This window comes from Nomascus leucogenys, chromosome 19 (assembly GCF_006542625.1).
Source record: "Nomascus leucogenys isolate Asia chromosome 19, Asia_NLE_v1, whole genome shotgun sequence".
Lineage (NCBI taxonomy): Eukaryota > Metazoa > Chordata > Mammalia > Primates > Hylobatidae > Nomascus > Nomascus leucogenys.
Window position 1 is genome coordinate 76,142,377 of NC_044399.1, and position 20,216 is coordinate 76,162,592.

The 20,216-nt window shown below is 47.1% G+C and overlaps 1 protein-coding gene across 2 annotated transcripts in view; it reads left to right on the plus strand.

The window, feature by feature from the left end:
• CRK (CRK proto-oncogene, adaptor protein) overlaps nt 1–19,673 on the plus strand; it is a 35,702-nt gene extending 16,029 nt beyond the window's left edge. Inside the window, exons 2-3 of one of the 2 annotated variants that reach the window (XM_030799970.1) lie at nt 3,997–4,532; nt 16,782–19,673. In XM_030799970.1, the coding sequence (XP_030655830.1) occupies nt 3,997–4,532; nt 16,782–16,919 (674 nt within the window). In that variant the 3' untranslated portion in view covers nt 16,920–19,673. The remainder of the gene's footprint in view (nt 1–3,996; nt 4,533–16,781) is intronic. The other variant, XM_030799971.1, reaches the window with a different exon arrangement.
• The last annotated feature ends 543 nt before the right edge of the window (nt 19,674–20,216 follow it).

The following is a 20,216-nucleotide window of genomic DNA, read 5'->3' on the forward strand; positions in this document are numbered from 1 at the left end:
CCGCCTCCCGGGTTCACGCCATTCTCCTGCCTCAGCATCTCCGAGTAGCTGGGACTACAGGCGCCCGCCACCACGCCCGGCTAATTTTTTTGTATTTTTAGTAGAGATGGGGTTTCACCGTGGTCTCGATCTCCTGACCTCATGATCCGCCCGCCTCGGCCTCCCAAAGTGCTGGGATTACAAACGTGAGCCACCGCGCCCGGCCGATTTTAGGTTTTTTGAGACAAGCTCTCGCTCTTTTGCCCAGGCTGGAATGCAGTGGCGTGATCACGACTCATGGCAGCCTTGACTTCCTGGGCTCAGGCGATTCTCCCACCTCAGCTTCTCGAGAAGCTGAGATTAACAGACATGCACCACCTTGCCTGGCTAATAGTTTTTTTGTTTGTTTGTTTGTTTTTGAGACAGAGTCTCACTGTCCTGACCTCATGATCCACCCGCCTCGGCCTCCCAAAGTACAGGGATTACAGGTGTGAGCCACTGCGCCCAGCCTGTTTTTTGTTTTTTTAAGAGATTGGGTCTCACTTGATTGCCCAGGCTGGTCTTGAACTACTGGCCTCAAGCAGTCGTCCTGCCTTGGCCTCCCAAAGTGCTGGGATTACAGACGTAAACCACTGTGCCCATTTTTTTTTTTCAAACTTATTTATTTTTTCTTTTTTTAAGAGTCAAGGTCTTCTGTCACCCAGGCTGGAGTGTGTTGACGCGATCATGGCTCACTGTACTCACAAACTCCTGGGCTCAAGCGATCTGTCACCTCAGCCTCCCAAGTAGGTGCAACTGCAGGCATGCACCACTATGCCCGGCTAATTTTTTTTTTTTGAGACGAGTCTCGCTGTGTCGCCCAGGCTGGAGTGCAGTGGCGCGATCTCGGCTCACTGCAAGCTCTGCCTCCTGGGTTCATGCTGTTTTCCTGCCTCAGCCTCCTGAGTAGCTGGGACTACAGGCACCCGCCACCACGCCCAGCTAATTTTTTGTATTTTTAGTAGAGACGGGGTTTCACCATGTTAGCCAGGATGGTCTTGATCTCCTGCCCTCGTGATCCGCCTGCTTCGGCCTCCCAAAGTGCTGGGATTACAGGCGTGAGCCACCATGCCCGTCCAAGCTGGCAGTAGCCACCGCCGCCACCTGGCTAATTTTAAAATAATTTTTGTAGTGTTGAGGTCTTGGCTGTGTTGCCTGCGCTGGTCTCAAAATCCTGGACTTAAGCAATCCTCCCACCTCAACCTCCTAAAGTTCTAGGATTACAGGTGTGAGGCACCATGCCCAACAAAATTCATTTTCTTTTTTTTATTTTTTTGACACAGAGTCTTGCTCTGTTGCCCAGGCTGGAGTGCAGTGGCGTGATCATGGCTCACTGTAGCCTTGACCTCCCAGGCTCAAGCCATCCCCCTACCTGAGTGTCCCGAGTAGCTGGGACTACAGAAGTGTGCCACCATGCCCAGCTAATTTTTTAAGTTTTTTTGCAGTGGCAGCCATGTTGCCCAGGCTGGTCTTGAACTCCTGAGCTCCAGGGATCCACCTGCCTCAGCTTCCCTAAGTGCTGGGGTTAGAGATGTGAGCCACTGTGCCCAGCCAAAACTCATTCTCTATGGAGAATGTTTATTAGTTATTATTAGAGAGTTGTTTATTACTTCTTCAGGAAACCATAATGTGAAAAATCCAATGAAGATAGTTTGCTATTTTGGGTGCTTAGCTGAGTGGGAATTAAAGGTTTGCATTCCTAATTAGAAACATTATGGCTGGGCGCAGTGGCCCACACCTGTAATCAGTCCCAGCACTTTGGGAGGCTGAGGCGGGTGGATCACGAGGTCAGGAGATCGAGACCATCCTGGCTAACGCGGTGAAACCCTGTCTCTACTAAAAATACAAAAAAAAATTAGCCAGGCGTGGTGGCGGGCGCCTATAGTCCCAGCTACTCGGGAGGCTGAGGCAGGAGAATGGCGTGAACCCGGGAGGCGGGGCTTGCACTGAGCCGAGATTGTGCCACTGCACTCCAGCCTGGGCGACAGAGCGAGACTCCATCGTGGTGTCCCACACATAATCCCAAAAGTTGGGGAAGCCGAAATCCTAATGATCCCGGGAGTTCACCAGTCTGGGCAACGTGGTGAAACCCCATCTCTACAAAAAATACAAAAATTAGCCGGGTGTGGTGGCAGGCACCTGTATTTGAAGCTATTCGGGAGGCTGGGTGGGAGGCTTGCTTGAGGCTGAGGCTGCAGTTAGCTATGATCATGCCACTGCACTCCAGCCTGAGTGACACAGCGAGACCCTGACTCTTTTTTTTTTTAATGGAACTTTGACTCTTGTTTGAACTTACTCGTTTTGTTTGAGTGTGTTCATATATTTTCCTTGAGTTTTAGAATCTCAGCATAGAAGAAATCCATTCTGAATTATGGTATGTAGGGCCACATACACACTTGTGTCTTAGGAATTTTAAGCGTTTGTAATATGTTCTTTCTCTGGATCCTCAGTGTGTTATCAGATGTTGAGTGTTTTAACCCTTTATTTCCCCAAACATTCTTTTTTTTTAATGACCTGTTTGCTTCATAGCGAACAGTCTAGTTTCTATGTTTTATTTAAGATCTTGGGAATTGATTTTTAAGCAGTTAGCCCCCTTAGTTTTTCAGCTGAGCTTCTTGGTTCTTTTACCTTCTAGCTGTCAAAGATAAAATTGAGATCACCTATCTTAGATTCAAAAAGATAAGAGAGGCCAGGCACTGTGGCTCATCCCTGTAATCCCAACACTTTGGAAGGTTGAGGCTGAAGGATTGCTTGAGCCCAGGTGTTTGAGACTAGCCTGGGCAACATGGCGAAACTCCATGTCTACAAAATATTTAAAAATTACCCAGGTATGGTTGAGCGTGCCTGTAGTCCCAGCTACTCAGGAGGCTGAAGTGGGAGGATTGCTTGAGCCTGGGAGGTCAAGGCTGCAGTGAACTGTGATTGTGCCACTGCACTCCAGCTTGAGTGACACAGCGAGACTCTGTCCCAACAACAACAAAAACCACAACAATAAAGAGATAGTTTTTCTTCTTCGGAATTATACATCCTAGATGTGAAGAGACAAAATGTATGAGCTCAGTGTAGACACAAGCTCTCTCCACCTTCTGGAACAGCAGCAGGGACCCATGAAAAACGAGAGCTTGCTGCATTTTCTGAGGTTGAAAAGTAGATGCAGGCCAGGCGCGGTGGCTCACACCTGTAATCCCCAGCACTTAGCAAGGAGGCCGAGATGGGTGGATCACCTGAGATCAGGAGTTTGAGACCAGCCTGGCCAACATGGCGAAACCCCGTCTCTACTAAAAATACAAAAAAAAAAAAAAATTTAGCTGGGCGTGGTGGCGGGAGCCTGTAATCCTAGCTATTCAGGAGGCTGAGACGGGAGAATCGCTTGAACCCGGGAGGCAGAGGTTGCAGTGAGCAGAGATCACGCCACTGCACTCCAGCCTGGGCAACAAGAGTGAAACTCTGCCTCAAAAAAAAAAAAAAAAAAAAATATGCAACAGAACCTTGAGGCTTACACTGCTCTGTAAATGGGGTAGCAACAGAACATATTTGGAGAATGCAGTGAAAGCCCCCGTCTTTGATCAAGTATGAGAGCATGTCCTGACCAGCCTAGTCTCCTGGCCTCCTGATCCTTCCCTGGGGCTGTAGTGATGGGCATCTTTCTTCCCAGGGGATGTTTCAGCTTTCAAATGTGATGTTGGTATGCTGTGAAGAGAAGGGGTTATTTTTTCTAGAGTTTTTTTTGCTGATTAAATATTGACTAAATGTGTATGAGGCATGTATGAAATCTCCATTTCCGCCAAGCACAGTGGGGGGCTCCCGTAGCCCCAGCTACTCAGGAGTTTGTGGTGAGAGGATCACTTGAGCCCTAGAAGTCGAGACCAGCCTGGGTAACATAGTGAGATCCCAACTCTAAAAAAAATAAAACTAAAATCTGCATTTCATTTCCAGTATAGTACATCATTAAATAACAGCCTGCTCTATTTTTTCCAGGGGTGAGCCCCTCCAGACTCCGAATAGGAGATCAAGAGTTTGATTCATTGCCTGCTTTACTGGAATTCTACAAAATACACTATTTGGACACTACAACGTTGATAGAACCAGTTTCCAGATCCAGGCAGGGTAGTGGAGTGACTCTCAGGCAGGAGGAGGCGGAGTATGTGCGGGCCCTCTTTGACTTTAATGGGAATGATGAGGAAGATCTTCCCTTTAAGAAAGGAGACATCTTGAGAATCCGGGACAAGCCTGAAGAGCAGTGGTGGAATGCGGAGGACAGCGAAGGCAAGAGAGGGATGATTCCAGTCCCTTACGTCGAGAAGTATAGACCTGCCTCCGCCTCAGTATCGGCTCTGATTGGAGGTAACCAGGAGGGTTCCCACCCACAGCCACTGGGTGGGCCGGAGCCTGGGCCCTATGCCCAACCCAGCGTCAACACTCCGCTCCCTAACCTCCAGAATGGGCCCATATATGCCAGGGTTATCCAGAAGCGAGTCCCCAATGCCTACGACAAGACAGCCTTGGCTTTGGAGGTACATAACGTGCACAATGTAGAAAGAAGAGATCTGCTGCAGGGTCTCCTCTCGGTCCTCTTAGAGCTTTGTAGCAATGCTGACTACAGCATTGGGATGTTGTAGATGGCAAGCCGCTAAGCACTGATTTTGGCATTAAATGTTGGGTTTTCTCTTCTTCATAGAAAACCTATTTGGGAATGAGTAAGCTTAAAACTGTATAACTGAATGTTCTTAATTGATCTACTAAACACACTTGGACTACTTTAATAACACCACCTGAATTCACAGGAATTAACCTCAAATGTTTTTCCTCATCTACATCCTCATCTGTTTCTTGCTTTCTGTTTGTCGTTGTCTAAAAGAAGGTGGGTTCAGATGGATTTGAGTGTAATAAGTGGTCTCTATCAAAGCACTTAAATGGAATTTTCCCGCAAAAACTTGTTTTTGCTTCAGAGGACGTGAAGTTCCTTACCACTAATTGTGTTCATTGAGTAGAATCCGGGAGGAAACAGGCCTAGTAGATGTTTGAAGAGATGCACACCCAGAAGTCCTCATTCCGAGGAGCGGCAGGTGCACGGGTCTTTCTAAATCATTTAAAAAGCCAGTTCTTCCTCAGGAATTAACTTTCGCCTTTACTGATGAAATATCTTTGGTAGCCCACTTCCTTCTGGCCAGCCATTACATGGTGTTAATTCCTTTATTCCTCTTTCGCACTCACACCTTGGTCTCCTACCTCCTTCCTTTCTTCTTCCTTCCTCCCTCTCTCCCTTTCTTTCTTTTCAGAAGAGCTGATGGTTCAGTGTAAAAGCTAGTACAGACTGGGCACAGTGGCTCACACTTGTAATCCTAGTGCTCTGGGAGGCTGAGGCAGGAGGCCCACTTGAGACCAGGTGTTCAAGATCAGTCTGGGAAACATAGTGAGACCTCAGCTTTTTTAATAAAAAGTAACAAAAAACACACACCAGGCATGGTGGCATGCACCTGCAGTCCTGGCTTGAATGAGAAATGGAATGTGTGTTGTCAGGGTTATCACTGCCTCTTGTTCTCGTTCCTTGTTTGGAGGAAAATAGATTTCTACCCTCAGGTCTTCCTGTGAGTTCAGATGACGGTAACATCCGGCATGGTGCTGTGTGTATGATGGATCTGACTTTTTTATTTTCTTTTTTTTCTCTCTGCTTTTTTAAATTTTTATCTGGCCTTACTGAGTCACTAGATGTAACTCTTGACATTTATTACAGACTTTGTTAGCACTGGGTTGAAGGAAGTATGAAAACATGGAACAGGCTGGGCGCAGTGGCTCACGCCTATAATCCCAGCACTTTGGGAGGCGGAGGTGGGCGGATTACCTGAGGTTGGGCGTTCGAGACCAGCCTGGCCAACATGGTGAAACCCCGTCTCTACTAAAAATACAAAAAAATTAGCCAGGCTTCGTGGCGGGTGCCTGTAATCCCAGCTACTCGGGAGGCTGAGGCAGAAGAATTGCTTGAACCCGGGAGGTGGAGGTTGCAGTGAGCCAAGATCGCACCATTGCACTCCAGCCTGGGTGACAGAGCAAGACTCTGTCTAAAAAAAAATAAATAAATAAAAATAAAAATAAAAACATGGAAGAAAGGCTGGGCGTGGTGGCTCATACCTGTAATCCCAGCACCTTGGGAGGCCAAGGTGGGCAGATCACTTGAGCTCAGGAGTTGGAGACCGGCCTAGGCAACATGGCAAAACGCCATCTCTACAAAAAATTAGCCAGGCATGGTGGCACATGCCTGTGGCCCCAGCTACTCGGGAGGCTGAGGAGGGAGGATCACCTGAGCCTGAAAGGTCATGGCTGCAGTGAGCTGAGATCATGACACTGCACTCCAGCCTGGGCGACAGGGTGAGACTCTGTCTCAAAAAAAGAAAAAGAAAAAAAAAGCCATGGAACAAGCCAGCTGACCCAGGAGAAACCAGTTATCATGTGAATTTTGCTTCTATTTGCATTTCCTTTCTCAGAGATTTAATCATGCCTGCCTTAGAGACTTTACTGCTCAAAAAAATGGTTGAGCTTCTCTACCTGCTGTGAAACACAAATCTTGTAAATAAAGATTTGAGTAGAAAACAAGTTTATGATTTTAGTAAGTTTTCCTTTTTGATTTGGGTATTGGGTTTTTATGGATTTTTTTGTTGTTGTTCTTTTTGAGACGAAATCTCTCTCCATCGCCCAGCCTGGAGTGCAGTGGCGCAATCTCAGCTCACTGCAACCTCTGTCTCCCAGGTTCAAGTGATTCCCCTGCCTCAGCCTCCTGAGTATTTGGGACTACAGGCATACACCACTATGCCTGGCTAATTTTTGTATTTTTAGTAGAGACAGGGTTTCACCATGTTGGCCAGGCTGGTCTCAAACTCCTGACCTCAGGTGATCCACCCGCCTCAGCCTCCCGAAGTGCTGGGATTACAGGTGTGAGCTGTCGTGCCTGGCCAATTTCTAGAAATGTCTTTATGTTGAGCTAAAACATACGTACTATGTGTGGTCACTGCTCATCAAGGGTATGGGGAGCTTAGCTTCAGGCATTATCAGTTGTTGAGCTAGAGATCTTTGTGACTCACACCAGAACCAGGGTAAGGCTTATCTCCCAGGATTCTGTGGGATGTTTTTTCTGTTCATGTGGAAGCCTACCAGTTAAATCTCAAACACCTGCAGCTTTCCACCAATACCACCTATGCCAGTTTCAGTCCATCTCTGATGCAGGTGAATTGTTAAGGCTGAATTGTCCTCATTTGTTTCCATCGATTTGGAAGACTGTCGATGGGCCCTAGATACACTACCTGTTACTTAGATCAGGGGTCTGCAGACCTTTTCTGTAAAGGTTTTTGAGGGCCTTAAATTCTGTGTCCCAACTCTGCCATTGTAGCAAGAAAGAAATCATAGATAAAACAACAAATGAGCTTGTTGTGTTCCAATAAAGCTGCAAAAACAACAGGCTGATGTTTGGCCAGGTGCTGTGACTTATGCCTGTAATCCCAGCACTCTTGGAGGCCGAGGTAGGAGGATTGCTTGAGTCCAGGTGTTTGAAACCAGCCTGGGCAACATGGTGAGACCCGGTCTCTACAAAAAATGTTTTTAAAAATTAGCCAGGTGATTTAAAAAAAAAAAAAAAAAAAAAAACATGCCGGGTGCGGTGGCTCACGCCTGTAATACCAGCACTTTGGAAGGCTGAGGCGGGCAGATCACCTGAGATGAGGAGTTCGAGACCAGCCTGACCGATATGATGAAACCCTGTCTATACTAAAAATACAAAAATTAGCCGGGCATGGTGGTGGGCACCTGTAATCCCAGCTACTCAGGAGGCTAAGACAGGAGAATCACTTGAACCCGGGAGGCAGAGATTTCAGTGAGCCGAGATCGCGCCATAGCACTTCAGCCTGGGCAACGAGTGAAACTCCGTATCAAAAAAAAAAAAAAAAGCCAGGCATGGTGGTGTGCACCTGTGGTCTCAGCTGCTTGGGATGCTGAAGTAGGAAAACTGCTTGAGCCCAGGAGGTTGGAAGAGAAGGCTCCTGTGCTGCCTCTCTGTACTTGCTCTTCCCTGGTTTTATGTGTATGAATTTGTGTGTGCTTCTTGCCCTAAGCTCACTGAAAGCAAGTCTGGATCAAGGCATGTTAGCAGTCACTGATGTGCTGCTGGTTGGTAGTAGGGACCTGGAAAAGCAGTCACCTGGGTTTGCGCCAGCAAAGAAAATCAGTTCTGTGATGTCCCCTGTGTAGTGAATTCCAAAAATTAATACCATTTGGGTTCTGATTTTGTTCTCATTATCTCTGGAACTCATTGATCAGCTGGGTAATCTTTTGTTCCTGGACCAATTCTAGATCTGATTGCACCAGGATCGATTAGCCTTGAAAACGACACAGAGCTAGGGAATAGCCAGTGTTTGTTACGTTCCTTGGGAGCAAAGAAACTGTAGTAACCACATTCAGTCTTTACGAATGACTCCATGATACAGCTGGACTTGCTTCCTAAAAAATGAAGACGAAAGGATGCTTGTTATGTTTTAGTCAACTTTTCTAGGTGTTTTGTGGATTGTGGTTCTTTAGGATATAGTCTTAAGTCTACCATTTTACTTGATAGCAAACTCTGTGTTTAAATACCTCAGTCTTACATTATCTTTGTTCTTCTTCTTCTTTTTTTTTTTTTTTTTTTTTTTTTGAGACGGGAGTCTTGCTTTGTTGCCCAGGCTGGAGTGCAGTGGCGCAATCTCAGCTCACTGCAAGCTCAGCCTCTTGGGTTCACGCCATTCTCCTGCCTCAGCCTCCCGAGTAGCTGGGATTACAGGCGCCCGCCACCACGCCTGGCTAATTTTTTGTATTTTTAGTAGAGATGAGGTTTCACCGTGTTAGCCAGGATGGTCTCGATCTCCTGACCTCGTGATCCACCCTCCTTCGCCTCCCAAAGTGCTGGGATTACAGGCATGAGCCACCGCGCCCGGCCTTTTTTTTTTTTTTTTTTTAAAGACAGGGTCTCACTCTGTCTCTCAGGCTGGGGTACAGTGGCGTGATCTCACTCTGTCTCCTGGGTTCAAGTGATTCTCGTGCCTCAACCTCCCAGGTAGCTGGGATTACAGGCATCCACCACCACGCCTGGCTAATTTTTTTATTTTTAGTGGAGATGGGGTTTCGCCACGTTGGCCAGGCTGGTCTCGAACTCCTGGCCTCAAGCGATCCGCCTGCCTCAGCCTCCTAAAGTGCTGGGATGACAGGCATGAGCCACCCCGCCTGGCCTATGTTGTCTTTATTCTTCAGCATTCAAAATGCAGTGCCAAATCCCATCCCACAGAGCTGTAAGAAGCTCCTAAGGATGTGTTACAGGATCAGGAGGCTGAGGACCAGCCTGGACAGTAGAACAGTTCCTCTGTGGTGAGACTCGTCAGTCTCTTCCCTGTAGTGAGGTCTCCCTCTTGGAAAGAAAGGTTAACTACCCTGTAGTACTTCAAGTCCTGTCTGAAGTCTTTGTTGTTCACTGGTAATTCCTATTAGGGTTTTTCTTTCCTATTTATAACTTGAATTTTGAAATCAGCAGTGTTGGAACTACTGTCACTACTACATTCACTGATTAGTACATTCCTTTGTATTGTCAGATTGTAACAGTTCCGGGGCAAGCACTTGGTTGCACCTTTGTATTTGAAGTAGTACACCCTAGTCTGGGCAACATGGTGAAACCTGTCATTACGAGAATTAGCCGAGTGTGGTGCACACGCCTGTAGTCCCAGATACTCTAGTGACTGAGGTGGGAGGTTGGCTTGAGCCTGGGAGGTCAAGGCTGGAGTGAGCTGTGATTGCGCCACTGCAGTCCAGCCTGGGCGACAGAGTGAGACTCTGCCTCAAAAAAAAAAGTAGTATACCAAGTTTTTTTTTTTTTCTTTTGTATTTTTAGTAGAGACGGGGTTTCACCATGTTAGCCAGGATGGTCTCGATCTCCTGACCTCGTAACCCACCCCCTCTGCCTCCCAAAGTGCTGGGATTACAGGCGTGAGCCACTGCGCCTGGCCTACACCAAGTTTCAAACCTGGATGATATCCCTCACCTTCCCTGATCGGATCTTTGGGAATTATGCTTTAGTGAATTAACAGGAGGAAACACAGTTCTGACTTTGCGTCTGAATTAGAGGAAGAACTGCATTTACTGCAGCAAAATGTTCTTAGAATATGCCATCCCCTCTGGCCTTCCTCTGCCCTCCTCCAGCCAGAGTCAGCAGCCACTCCTTCCTCCAAACTGTTAAAGACCTAAGGCCACGTGTGGCACCACAGGAAGCCCTGGTCTCTAAATATCGTCATAGTGCCTTTGGGACCTCAGGAAAATTTTCACGTGCTCTAAACATTGCAGGAGAAAGTCCCCAAAAAGCACAAAGGGTTAATTTTCGTTTGTTTTGTTTTGTTTTTTGAGATGGAGTCTCGCTCTGTCGCCCAGGCTGGAGTGCAGTGGCGCAATCTCGGCTCACTGCAAACTCCGCCTCCTGGGTTCATGTCATTCTCCTACCTCAGCCTCCCGGGTAGCTGGGACTACAGGTGCCTGCCTGTACTCGGTAGTTACAGTGGGGGAACCTCTACCTCAGGACACTCGGTAGTTAACAGTGGGGGGAATCTCTACCAGCTAATTGTTTGTATTTTTAGTAGAGATGGGGTTTCACCATGTTAGCCAGGATGGCCTTGATCTCCTGACCTCGTGATCCACCCACATTGGCCTCCCAAAGTGCTGGGATTACAGGCGTGAGCCATAGCGCCTGGCCATAGGGTTAATTTTAATAAGGTCTTCCTTGAGGTATTTTTACTTCAAGGCCATGTTGGTCAGGTTAATTAGCCCAATTGATTGCTTGCAAATTTTCTTTATCCATTTAAAAATCAGAATCAGGCCGGGCGCAGTGGCTCACACCTGTAATCCCAGCACTTTGGGAGGCCGAGGCAGGCAGATCACGAGGTCAGGAGATCGAGACCATCCTGGCTAATACTGTGAAACCCTGTCTCTACTAGAAAAAAAAATACGAAAAATTAGCCGGGCGTGGTGGTGGGCGCCTGTAGTCCCAGCTACTCGGGAGGCTGAGGCAGGAGAATGGCGTGAACCCGGGAGGCGGAGCTTGCAGTGAGCGGAGATCGCACCACTGCACTCCAGCCTGGGCGGGCGACAGAGCAAGACTCCGTCTCAAAAAAAAAAAAATCATAATCAGCCCTGGTGCAGTGGTTCACGCCTGTAATCCCAGCACTTTAGGAGGTCGAGGTGGGTGAACTCCTCACCTGAGGTCAGGAATTTGAGACCAGCCTGACCAACATTTTGAAACCCCATTTAAATTAGCCAGGCGTGGGGGCACACGCTTGTAATCCCAGCTACTTGGGAGGCTGAGGCAGGAGAATCACTTGAACCCTGGAGGTGGAGGTTGCAGTGAGCTCAGATTGTGCCACTGCACTCCAGCCTGGGCAACAAAAGCGAAACTCTTTTTTTTTTTTTTTCTTTTGAGACTGAGTCTCGCTCTGTCGCCCAGGCTGGAGTGCAGTGGCGCCATCTCGGCTCACTGCAAGCTCCGCCTCCCGGGTTCACGCCATTCTCCTGCCTCAGCCTCTCCGAGTAGCTGGGACTACAGGCGCCCGCCACCACGCCCGGCTAATTCTTTTGTATTTTTAGTAGAGACGGGGTTTCACCGTGGTCTCGATCTCCTGACCTCGTGATCCGCCCGCCTCGGCCTCCCAAAGTGCTGGGATTACAAGCGTAAGCCACCGTGCCTGGCCCGAAACTCTGTCTTTACAAAAAAAAAAAAAAGGAATCGTTTGACTTATGGCATAGCCATTATTTCATCCCCGTATATTTGAACCTGTCTGCCAAGAACCTAATCAGCTGTAAAGAAAAGATTCGTGTTTTTGGTGGTTTTTCTTTTTTCTTTTTTCTTTTTCTTTTTATTTTTTTGAGACGGAGTCTTGCGCTGTCGCCCAGGCTGGAGTGCAGTGGCGCAGTCTCGGCTCACTGCAAGCTCCGCCTCCCGGGTTCACACCATTCTCCTGCCTCAGCCTCTCCGAGTAGCTGGGACCACAGGCGCCCACCACCACACCTGGCTAATTTTTTTGTATTTTTAGTAGAGACGGGGTTTCACTGTGGTCTCGATCTCCTGACCTCACGATCTGCCCGCCTCAGCCTCCCAAAGTGCTGGGATTACAAGCATGAGCCACCTCAGCCGGCCTTTTCTTTTTTCTTTTTTGAGATCAGGCTTTGCTCTGTTCCCTAAGCTAGGGTGCCCAGTTGTAGCTCACTGCAGCCCCAAACTCCTGGGCTTGTGATCCCCCTACCTCAGCCTCCCAAGTAGCTGGGACTACAGGCACATGCCACTGTACCTGGCTAATTTTATACTTTTAATTTTGTAGAAATGGGGTCTTGCTTTGTTACCCAGACTGATCTTGAACTCCTGGCTTCAGGCAATCTTCCTCCTGCTTGGGCCTCCCAAAGCACTGGGATTATAGGTGTGAGCTACTGCGTCTGGCCCCCTTTTTTTTTTTTTTTTTTTAAGAGAGACAGAGTTTCACTGTGTTGCTGAGGAAGGCCTCAAACTCCTGGGCTCAGCTGGGCAAGGTGGCTCATGCCTGTAATCGCAGCACTTTGGGAGGCCGAGTTGGGCGAATCACTTGAAGTCAGGAGTTGCAGACCAGCCTGTCCAGTGTGGTGAAACCTGGTCTCCGCTAAAAATACAAAATCAGCTGAGCGTGGTGGCAGGCGCCTATAATCCCAGGTCCTTGGGAGCCTAAGGCACAAGAATCTGGGAGGCGGAGTTTGCAATGAGATAAGATTGTGACACTGCACTCCAGCCTGGGTGACAGAGCAATACACTGTCTCAAAAAGAAAAAAAAAAACCCTGGACTCAAGGGTTCCTCTCCCCTCAGTCTCCCAAGTAGCTGGGACTGCAGGTGCACGCCACCGCACCTGGTGTAAAAAAAAAAAAAAAAAGATTCGGATTTTGGCATGGTTTTCCTCTGGAGGGTAGAACCAAGGTTGAATTCTAAAATTGCTGGCAGGCCAAGTGTGGTGACAGCCCTGATGATAACAGCCTGTGAGGATTGTTACCCGTGTGTAAGGATAGGCGTGCCATCATCCCTTCCTCCCCTTCCTCCACACGTGTGCTTAACCGGCTTCGTCACGACACAGGCAGGGTTAGCTGCTTGGTTTTCTCTTGTTTTGCAGACAGGATCTTGTTGCCCAGGGTAGGGGGCAGCCTTGACTTACCAGGAGGCTCAAGTGACCTCCTACCTCAGCCTCCCAAGTAACTGGGACCACAGGCGCACACCAGCACGGTTGGCCACGCTTGGCTTTTTTAATTCTTTGTAGAGACAAGGTCTCTCTCTTTTGCCAGGGCTGCTCTCAAAATCCTGAGCTCAAGCCATCCCCCCACCTCAGCTTCCCAAAGTGCTGGGATTACAGTCATGAGCCACCGCGCCAAGCCTGCTGCTTTTTTTTTCTCAACCTCTGTATCTTATGTGTCTCTCTATCCCCTTCTTTCTGTCCCTCCTTTTCTCAGCATCCTATTACCCATACAATGACTTCAGGCCTCTGTAATTTTTAGAGAGTTCTTTAGGAAACAACGGAGGGACCAATAGGCAAGCTGTTCCACCTGTAAGTGAGGTCAGGCTGGGCCTGGAAGAGGCCCTGTGGCTAGATTTACGTTGGCTTTGGCCAGTAGATGTGCCTGCGTACACTTTTAGGGAACCCAGTACAACCCCAGGAGCATAATTTGAAAGTTCCTGATACTGTATAAAATTCATAAATTGTGTGGAGGCTCATGCCTGTAATTAGCTGGGCATGGTGGCATGCACCTGTAGTCCCAGCTACTCGGGAGGCTAAGGTTGGAGGATCCCGTGAGCCCAAGAGTTACAGGCTGCATTGAGCCATGATGGTGTCACTGCACTCCAGCCTGAGTAACAGAGTGAGACCCTGTCTCAAAAACAAAAGATAAAAAGACGGCTGAGCATGGTGGCTCACGCCTGTAATCACAGCACTTTGGGAGGCCGAGGTGGGCGGATCACGAGGTCAGGAGTTCGAGACCATCCTGGCTAACACGATGAAACCCTGTCTCTACTAAACAAAATACAAAAAATTAGTCGGGCGTGGTGGCGGGCGCCTATTGTCCCAGCTACTAGGGAGGCTGAGGCAGGAGAATGGTGTGAACCCGGGAGGCGGAGGTTGCGGTGAGCCGAGATTGTGCCACTGCACTCCAGCCTGGGTGACAGAGCAAGACTTTGTCTCCAAGGGAAAAAAAAAAAAAAAGATAAAAGTCATAAATGGGCTTTGGATCCAGATAGTTATGGGCTCAAATTCCCAGCCCTGTCACTAACTGTACCACCTCACGTGTATCGTGCAATTTCTCTAAACTGCTGTCTTTTCATTTGTAAAATGAAAACAGTTCCTGTATTGCAGGATTATTATGAGGATTGGAAAATACCTTATATTTTAGTGTAATATAAAGTATTATAAAGTATAAAATGCCCTCTACTGTGCTATATAATAATTCAGTAAATAGTAGGTGGTTTAATAAAACCAAATGAACAGAGTATGCTCAGAATTCAAATATTGATACTTAAAGGATGGTCATAAAACTCTTTAGTCCAGTGACATCTGAGGCTCTATTTCACCATTCAGCATTTTCCCACAGGGTGAATCCATACATCAGACTGACCTCTGAAGTTTCATAGCAGGATAGAAATACATCATATATTGTTAAAACTTTATATTTTGGCCGGATGCGGTGGCTCATGCCTGTAATCCCAGCACTTTGGGAGGCCGAGGCGGGCAGATCACGAGGTCAGGAGATCGAGACCATTCTGACTAACACGGTGAAACCCCATCTCTACTAAAAGTACAAAAAAATTAGCTGGGTGTGGTGGCGGGTGCCTGTAGTCCCAGCTACTCGGGAGGCTGAGGCAGAAGAATGGCATGAACCCGGGAGGCAGAGCTTGCAGTGAGCCGAGACGGCACCACTGCACTTCAGCCTGGGCGACAGAGCGAGACTCCATCTTAAAAAAAAAAAAAAAAAAAGGCCGGGCGCGGTGGCTCACGCTTGTAATCCTAGCACTTTGGGAGGCCGAGGCGGGCGGATCATGAGGTCAGGAGATCGAGACCACGGTGAAACCCCGTCTCTACTAAAAATATACAAAAAATTAGCCAGGCGTGGTGGCGGGCGCCTGTAGTCCCAGCTACTCGGAGAGGCTGAGGCAGGAGAATGGCGTGAACCCGGGAGGCGGAGCTTGCAGTGAGCCGAGATTGCGCCACTGCACTCCAGCCTGAGCGACAGAGCAGGACTCCATCTCAAAAAAAAAAAAAAAAACTTCGTATTTCATTTTGCAACAAGAGATATTTTATAAATACATGCCAAAACATAAGGGTTTTTTTGTTTTGTTTTTTGAGGCAGGATCTGGCTCTGTTGCCCAGGCTGGAGTGCAGTGGTGTGATCTCGGCTCACTGCAAGCTCTGCCTCCTGGGCTCAAGCAATCCTCCCACCTCAGCCTCCCGAGTAGCTGGTACTATGAGCAACCACCACCACACCCAGCTAATTTTTGTATTTTTTGTAGAGACGGTTTCACCATGTTGCTCAGGCGGGTCTCAAACTCCTGAGCTGAAGCAATCCATCCACCTGTGTCAGGCTCACCAAGTGCTGGGATTGCAGGTGTCAGCCACTGTGCCCAGCCATAGTTGGTTTTTTTGACCCCTCATTGGGTAATGATCAGGTAGCAAGCGGCTTTGAGGAAGCAGCAAGGTCTGTCCGATGGTGGGATTCGGGGGCTGGGCCGGCAGTGGCTTGTGAAGTAGAGCTTGCTGAACGAGGTGGGGGTTTTCTGGGAGCTAATTGGAGTTGGAGTTTTGGCCTATACCTGCCCATATGGGAAAAGGCTTGCTGTGGTCAGGAGGTGATAGGAACACTTGATTCTCTAGGACCAAGTGACCTATGCTTGCCATGATCGCTTTCTGCTGTGCAAGCAGTAACAGGCCCGGATGTGTGCGAGTGGGCCGGGGGATTGTGCTGCTGCCATATGCTAAAGAGGGGAGAAGGCGGCCGGGCGCGGTGGCTCACGCCTGTAATCCCAGCACTTTGGGAGGGCAAGGCAAGGTGGATCACGAGGTCAGAAATTTGAGACCAGCCTGGCCAAGATGGTGAAACTCCATCTCTACCAAAAATACAAAAATTAGCTGGGCATGGTGGCGGGCACCTGTAGTCCCAGCTACTCGGGAGGCTGTGGCAGGAGAATTGCTTGAACCTGGGAGGCGGAGCTTGCAGTGAGCCAAGATCATGCCACTGTCATCCAGCCTGGGTGACAGAGAGAGACTCCGTCTCAAAAAAAAAAATGAAAAAAAAAAGGGGGGAGAAAGCTGCTTCTCCTCAGACAGGGCCTGCGGAGCAGGCAGAAAGCTGAGGGTAGTGAGTACAAAGAAAGGGAACACTAGCGAACTCACTGAAGCTGGGATTGCTCATGCAGAGACAGTTGAGGTTTCCAATGATTATCACTTTCCATTTTTAATCAAAAAGTATCATTATCTGGGATCCTTTTTTACTTTATTCTCTTGTTTTTCCGCACTGCTAAAAACACTTCTTCCTTCTGCCTGCATTAACCACAAGTAATCAGTCTGGTGGCTGGGGCTGGGGAGGCAGCAAATGGCCATTTCTGTAATATCCCTAGAGCAGTCACATGGGCAGGGTGTGCCTAACCAGAGAATGGAGTTGTTCAGCTTGCATTCCTAACTGGAAATAAAGTGCTCTCCTTATTCTCCTCCTGCAGGTCGGTGAGCTGGTAAAGGTTACGAAGATTAATGTGAGTGGTCAGTGGGAAGGGGAGTGTAATGGCAAACGAGGTCACTTCCCGTTCACACATGTCCGTCTGCTGGATCAACAGAATCCCGATGAGGACTTCAGCTGAGTATAGCTCAACAGTTTTGCTGACAGATGGGAACAATCTTTTTTTTTTTTCCAACTGCCATCTATACAGTTTTCTTACAGATGTCAAAAGCAGTCTAGTTTATATAAGCATTCTGTTACCTGTGATCTTTTTTAGACTGAACTACTCCATTCCTAGTCTTATTTACCATATTCAGGGTACGAACTGGAGGGTTTGTGTGTTAGCTTCTGAATTGGCAATTGGAGGAGGTAGTGGTCATGCCTGTATGTATCAGAGGGATAGGTATCTTGCCTCCTTTCTCTCAGGCAATGCAAATCACCCTGTGGAAAACCGATGGACAGGAAGGAGTGTTACACACTGCTTACCCTGATTGATTCAGTGGTTTTGTTTTCATTCTGGAACCATACTATCAAATGGCGACAGACTGTTCCCTTCCACCCCCGTGAAGTAATCATGCACCGTGTGAATAGTATCAAGCAGGATTGCTTTCATTGTATGGAGCATGACCAGCGTATGACTCATTCTGACATTTCAGATCCTAAGAATTCTAAGAACACTACTAGAAGCATTTGTTCCCTCCTAGTCAATGCTTCATACTTTTTCTTGGGATTCTTTCAGCCCTTGACATTCTTGTCCCCCAAACCTGTAAGTAGGTTAATCCCTAAGATAAGTGTGTATTTTCATTCCAGGTGAAAAGCAGGATGTACCGAGCACTTTATTCAGTGCATAGCTTTAAGCCAGTGTTGGACTCACTAAGTGGACAGCCAGTCTCCCAGCTCTCTGCCTTCCCCAAAAGGGTCGTCGTAGGTCACCCTTCTACAGCAGCTAACTAGAGTCCTAACTAATGGGATCTAGCAGGGCCATTTCTCCAGAGGGCCAGTATCCTATTAGGAGACTCTTGGAATTCTTAGGTTCTACTCGGAGTGGAAGGACCAATCACCTCTAATATTCTGTGGAAGGTTTTGGGGCCAAATTCTGCCCTCTGCATTCTGTGCAACTTGTATAAAAGTCAAGTTAGTATTACATGAGTTCGGGGTAGGGTTAGTGCTTTGAACAGTGTTGAACCGGCTGGGCGCAGTGGCTCACATCTGTAATCCCAGCACTTTGGGAGGCCAAGGCGGGTGGATCATGAGGTCAGGAGTTTGAGACCAGCCTGGCCAATGTAGTGAAACGCCATCTCTACTAAAGATACAAAAAATTAGCCTGGCATGGTGGCGCGTGCCTGTAATCCCAGCTACTCGGGAGGCTGAGGGAGGAGAATTGCTTAAACCTGGGAGGCGGAGGATGCAGTGAGCTGAGATAGCACCACTGCGTTCCAGCCTGGGCAACAGGGCAAGACTCAGTCTCAAGAAAAAAGAAAAAAGTTGAACCAATCGTGAATTACTTATGTAGTATTCATTTCTCATGGGGAGAGTAATGCTGTTGAAGAACATTATAAACTGCCTTCATTTTTGGCTCTTTTTGTTTATGTTCAGGTTTAGTTTACAAACCCATTTAAGTATGCAATGATTTATACGGGGTCAGGTGCTCCACAAAATAGACCTATGAGACCAAAAATGATCTAGGCTATTTAGACGACAGCATGAAACTTCCACGTTAGTTCTCAGTCTGTAAAGGCACTTACCGGTCTGTGGTGTGGTATGATCAATAGAAACACCTTATAGTTGGCTTTGGACCTCATTTTGGAAAAATAATCTGCCTTTCTAATTGTTCTGCATAGGTTAACATGATAAATTTGCATTCTTTGAACCTATACCAGATTGTGGTATCCGATGACTGGCACGTATTTGTCTGAGTGAATGAGGAGACTGAGAAACTGGTGACGTGGCACAGGGAAGCCAGCTGGCCCAGGATTCCACACATGACCACTAGCAGACTAATGAGTTGACGCTAATTTAATGTATTTTTACCTCACACTAAGGTCATGCTTGATAAAGACATGAAACTCAACTTTTAAAATGTTAGCACAGTGCTATGCACAGAGTGGGTGCTCATTAGTGTTGAATGAACAAATTTGTAATATTAGATGTAATTCCATCTGACTGCTTTGTTAAATTTTCAGTTAGAACATAGATACTGTAAAATCCACATACACGTTAAATCTTGTTTTCCTGAAAGTATGGCATCTAAAATATTTGTAGAAAAACCTTGTCGCAACTGATTTGAATGTTCCTATTTTCTTTTCCTTTGACTTTGATATTGGCTTGTAATGTCTCTTTTCATCGTATGTAATATCAGTGGAACAGGCAGCACTACTCAAGTCCTAAGGAGTCCTCAGTGATCGGTGATCCAGAGCCGTTCCATGAACCACTGGGCTGGATTTGGCTGTTGGGTGTGGCAGTTAATGCACCTCAAGAAATCAAAGGATGTCTTTTAAGTGTCTTCCAAAAACAACAAATGCTGAAATCCTATTGGCAAAGTAAACTGAAATTGGCTGCTATATTTAATATAATCATTTCTGCAAATCCCATTTTTCGAATACTAATATTTGACATGGTTAATTCTTATTAATTTGTTGGAATTGTTTATTGTTAATAATGCAAATAGATAATTTTTAATTATCTACAAGTAACATTTCACTGTTAATGGTTTGAAATAGGTGATAAGCAAACCAATTTGAAATAAAATATAAACATGTGCCATTGTATTATAACACTATACACTTTCTTGACAGTTAAATTTAAAAAAATTTTTTTTGGTAGCATGTATTGTATATGTTTATAGTATATGTAGTAAATAAAAATATGGCCAAATGTTTGGCTTGGTGATCTTTTGGGAAAAGTAATTTTTGAATATTTGTCACAAAAGAGCTAAATCTTTTTTTTTTTTTTTTTTTTTTGAGACAGAGTTTCGCTCTTGTGGCCTAAGCTGGGGTGCAGTGATGCGATCTCAGCTCACTGTAACTTCCGCCTCCCACGTTCAAGCGATTCTCCTGCCTCTGCCTCCCGAGTAGCTGGGGTTACAGGCATGCACCACCACGCCCAGCTAATTTTTTGTATTTTTAGTAGAAATGGGGTTTCATCATGTTAGCCAGGCTGGTCTCGAACTCCTGACCTCAGGTGATCTACCTGCCTCCGCCTCCTAAAGTGCTGGGATTACAGGCTTCAGCCACCACCGCGCCCATCGAGAGGTAAATCTTTATGCTTAGGGAATAGGAGGTATGTGCCTTCAGCAGCCTATAGTCATATAATTAGATAAACAATTATACAAGCTCAGCGGGTGCTTATTAAAGATGGGATTAGGCCAGGCGTGGTGGCTCATGCCTGTAATCCCAGCACCTTGGGAGGCCGAGGTGAGCGGATTGCAAGGTCAGGAGTT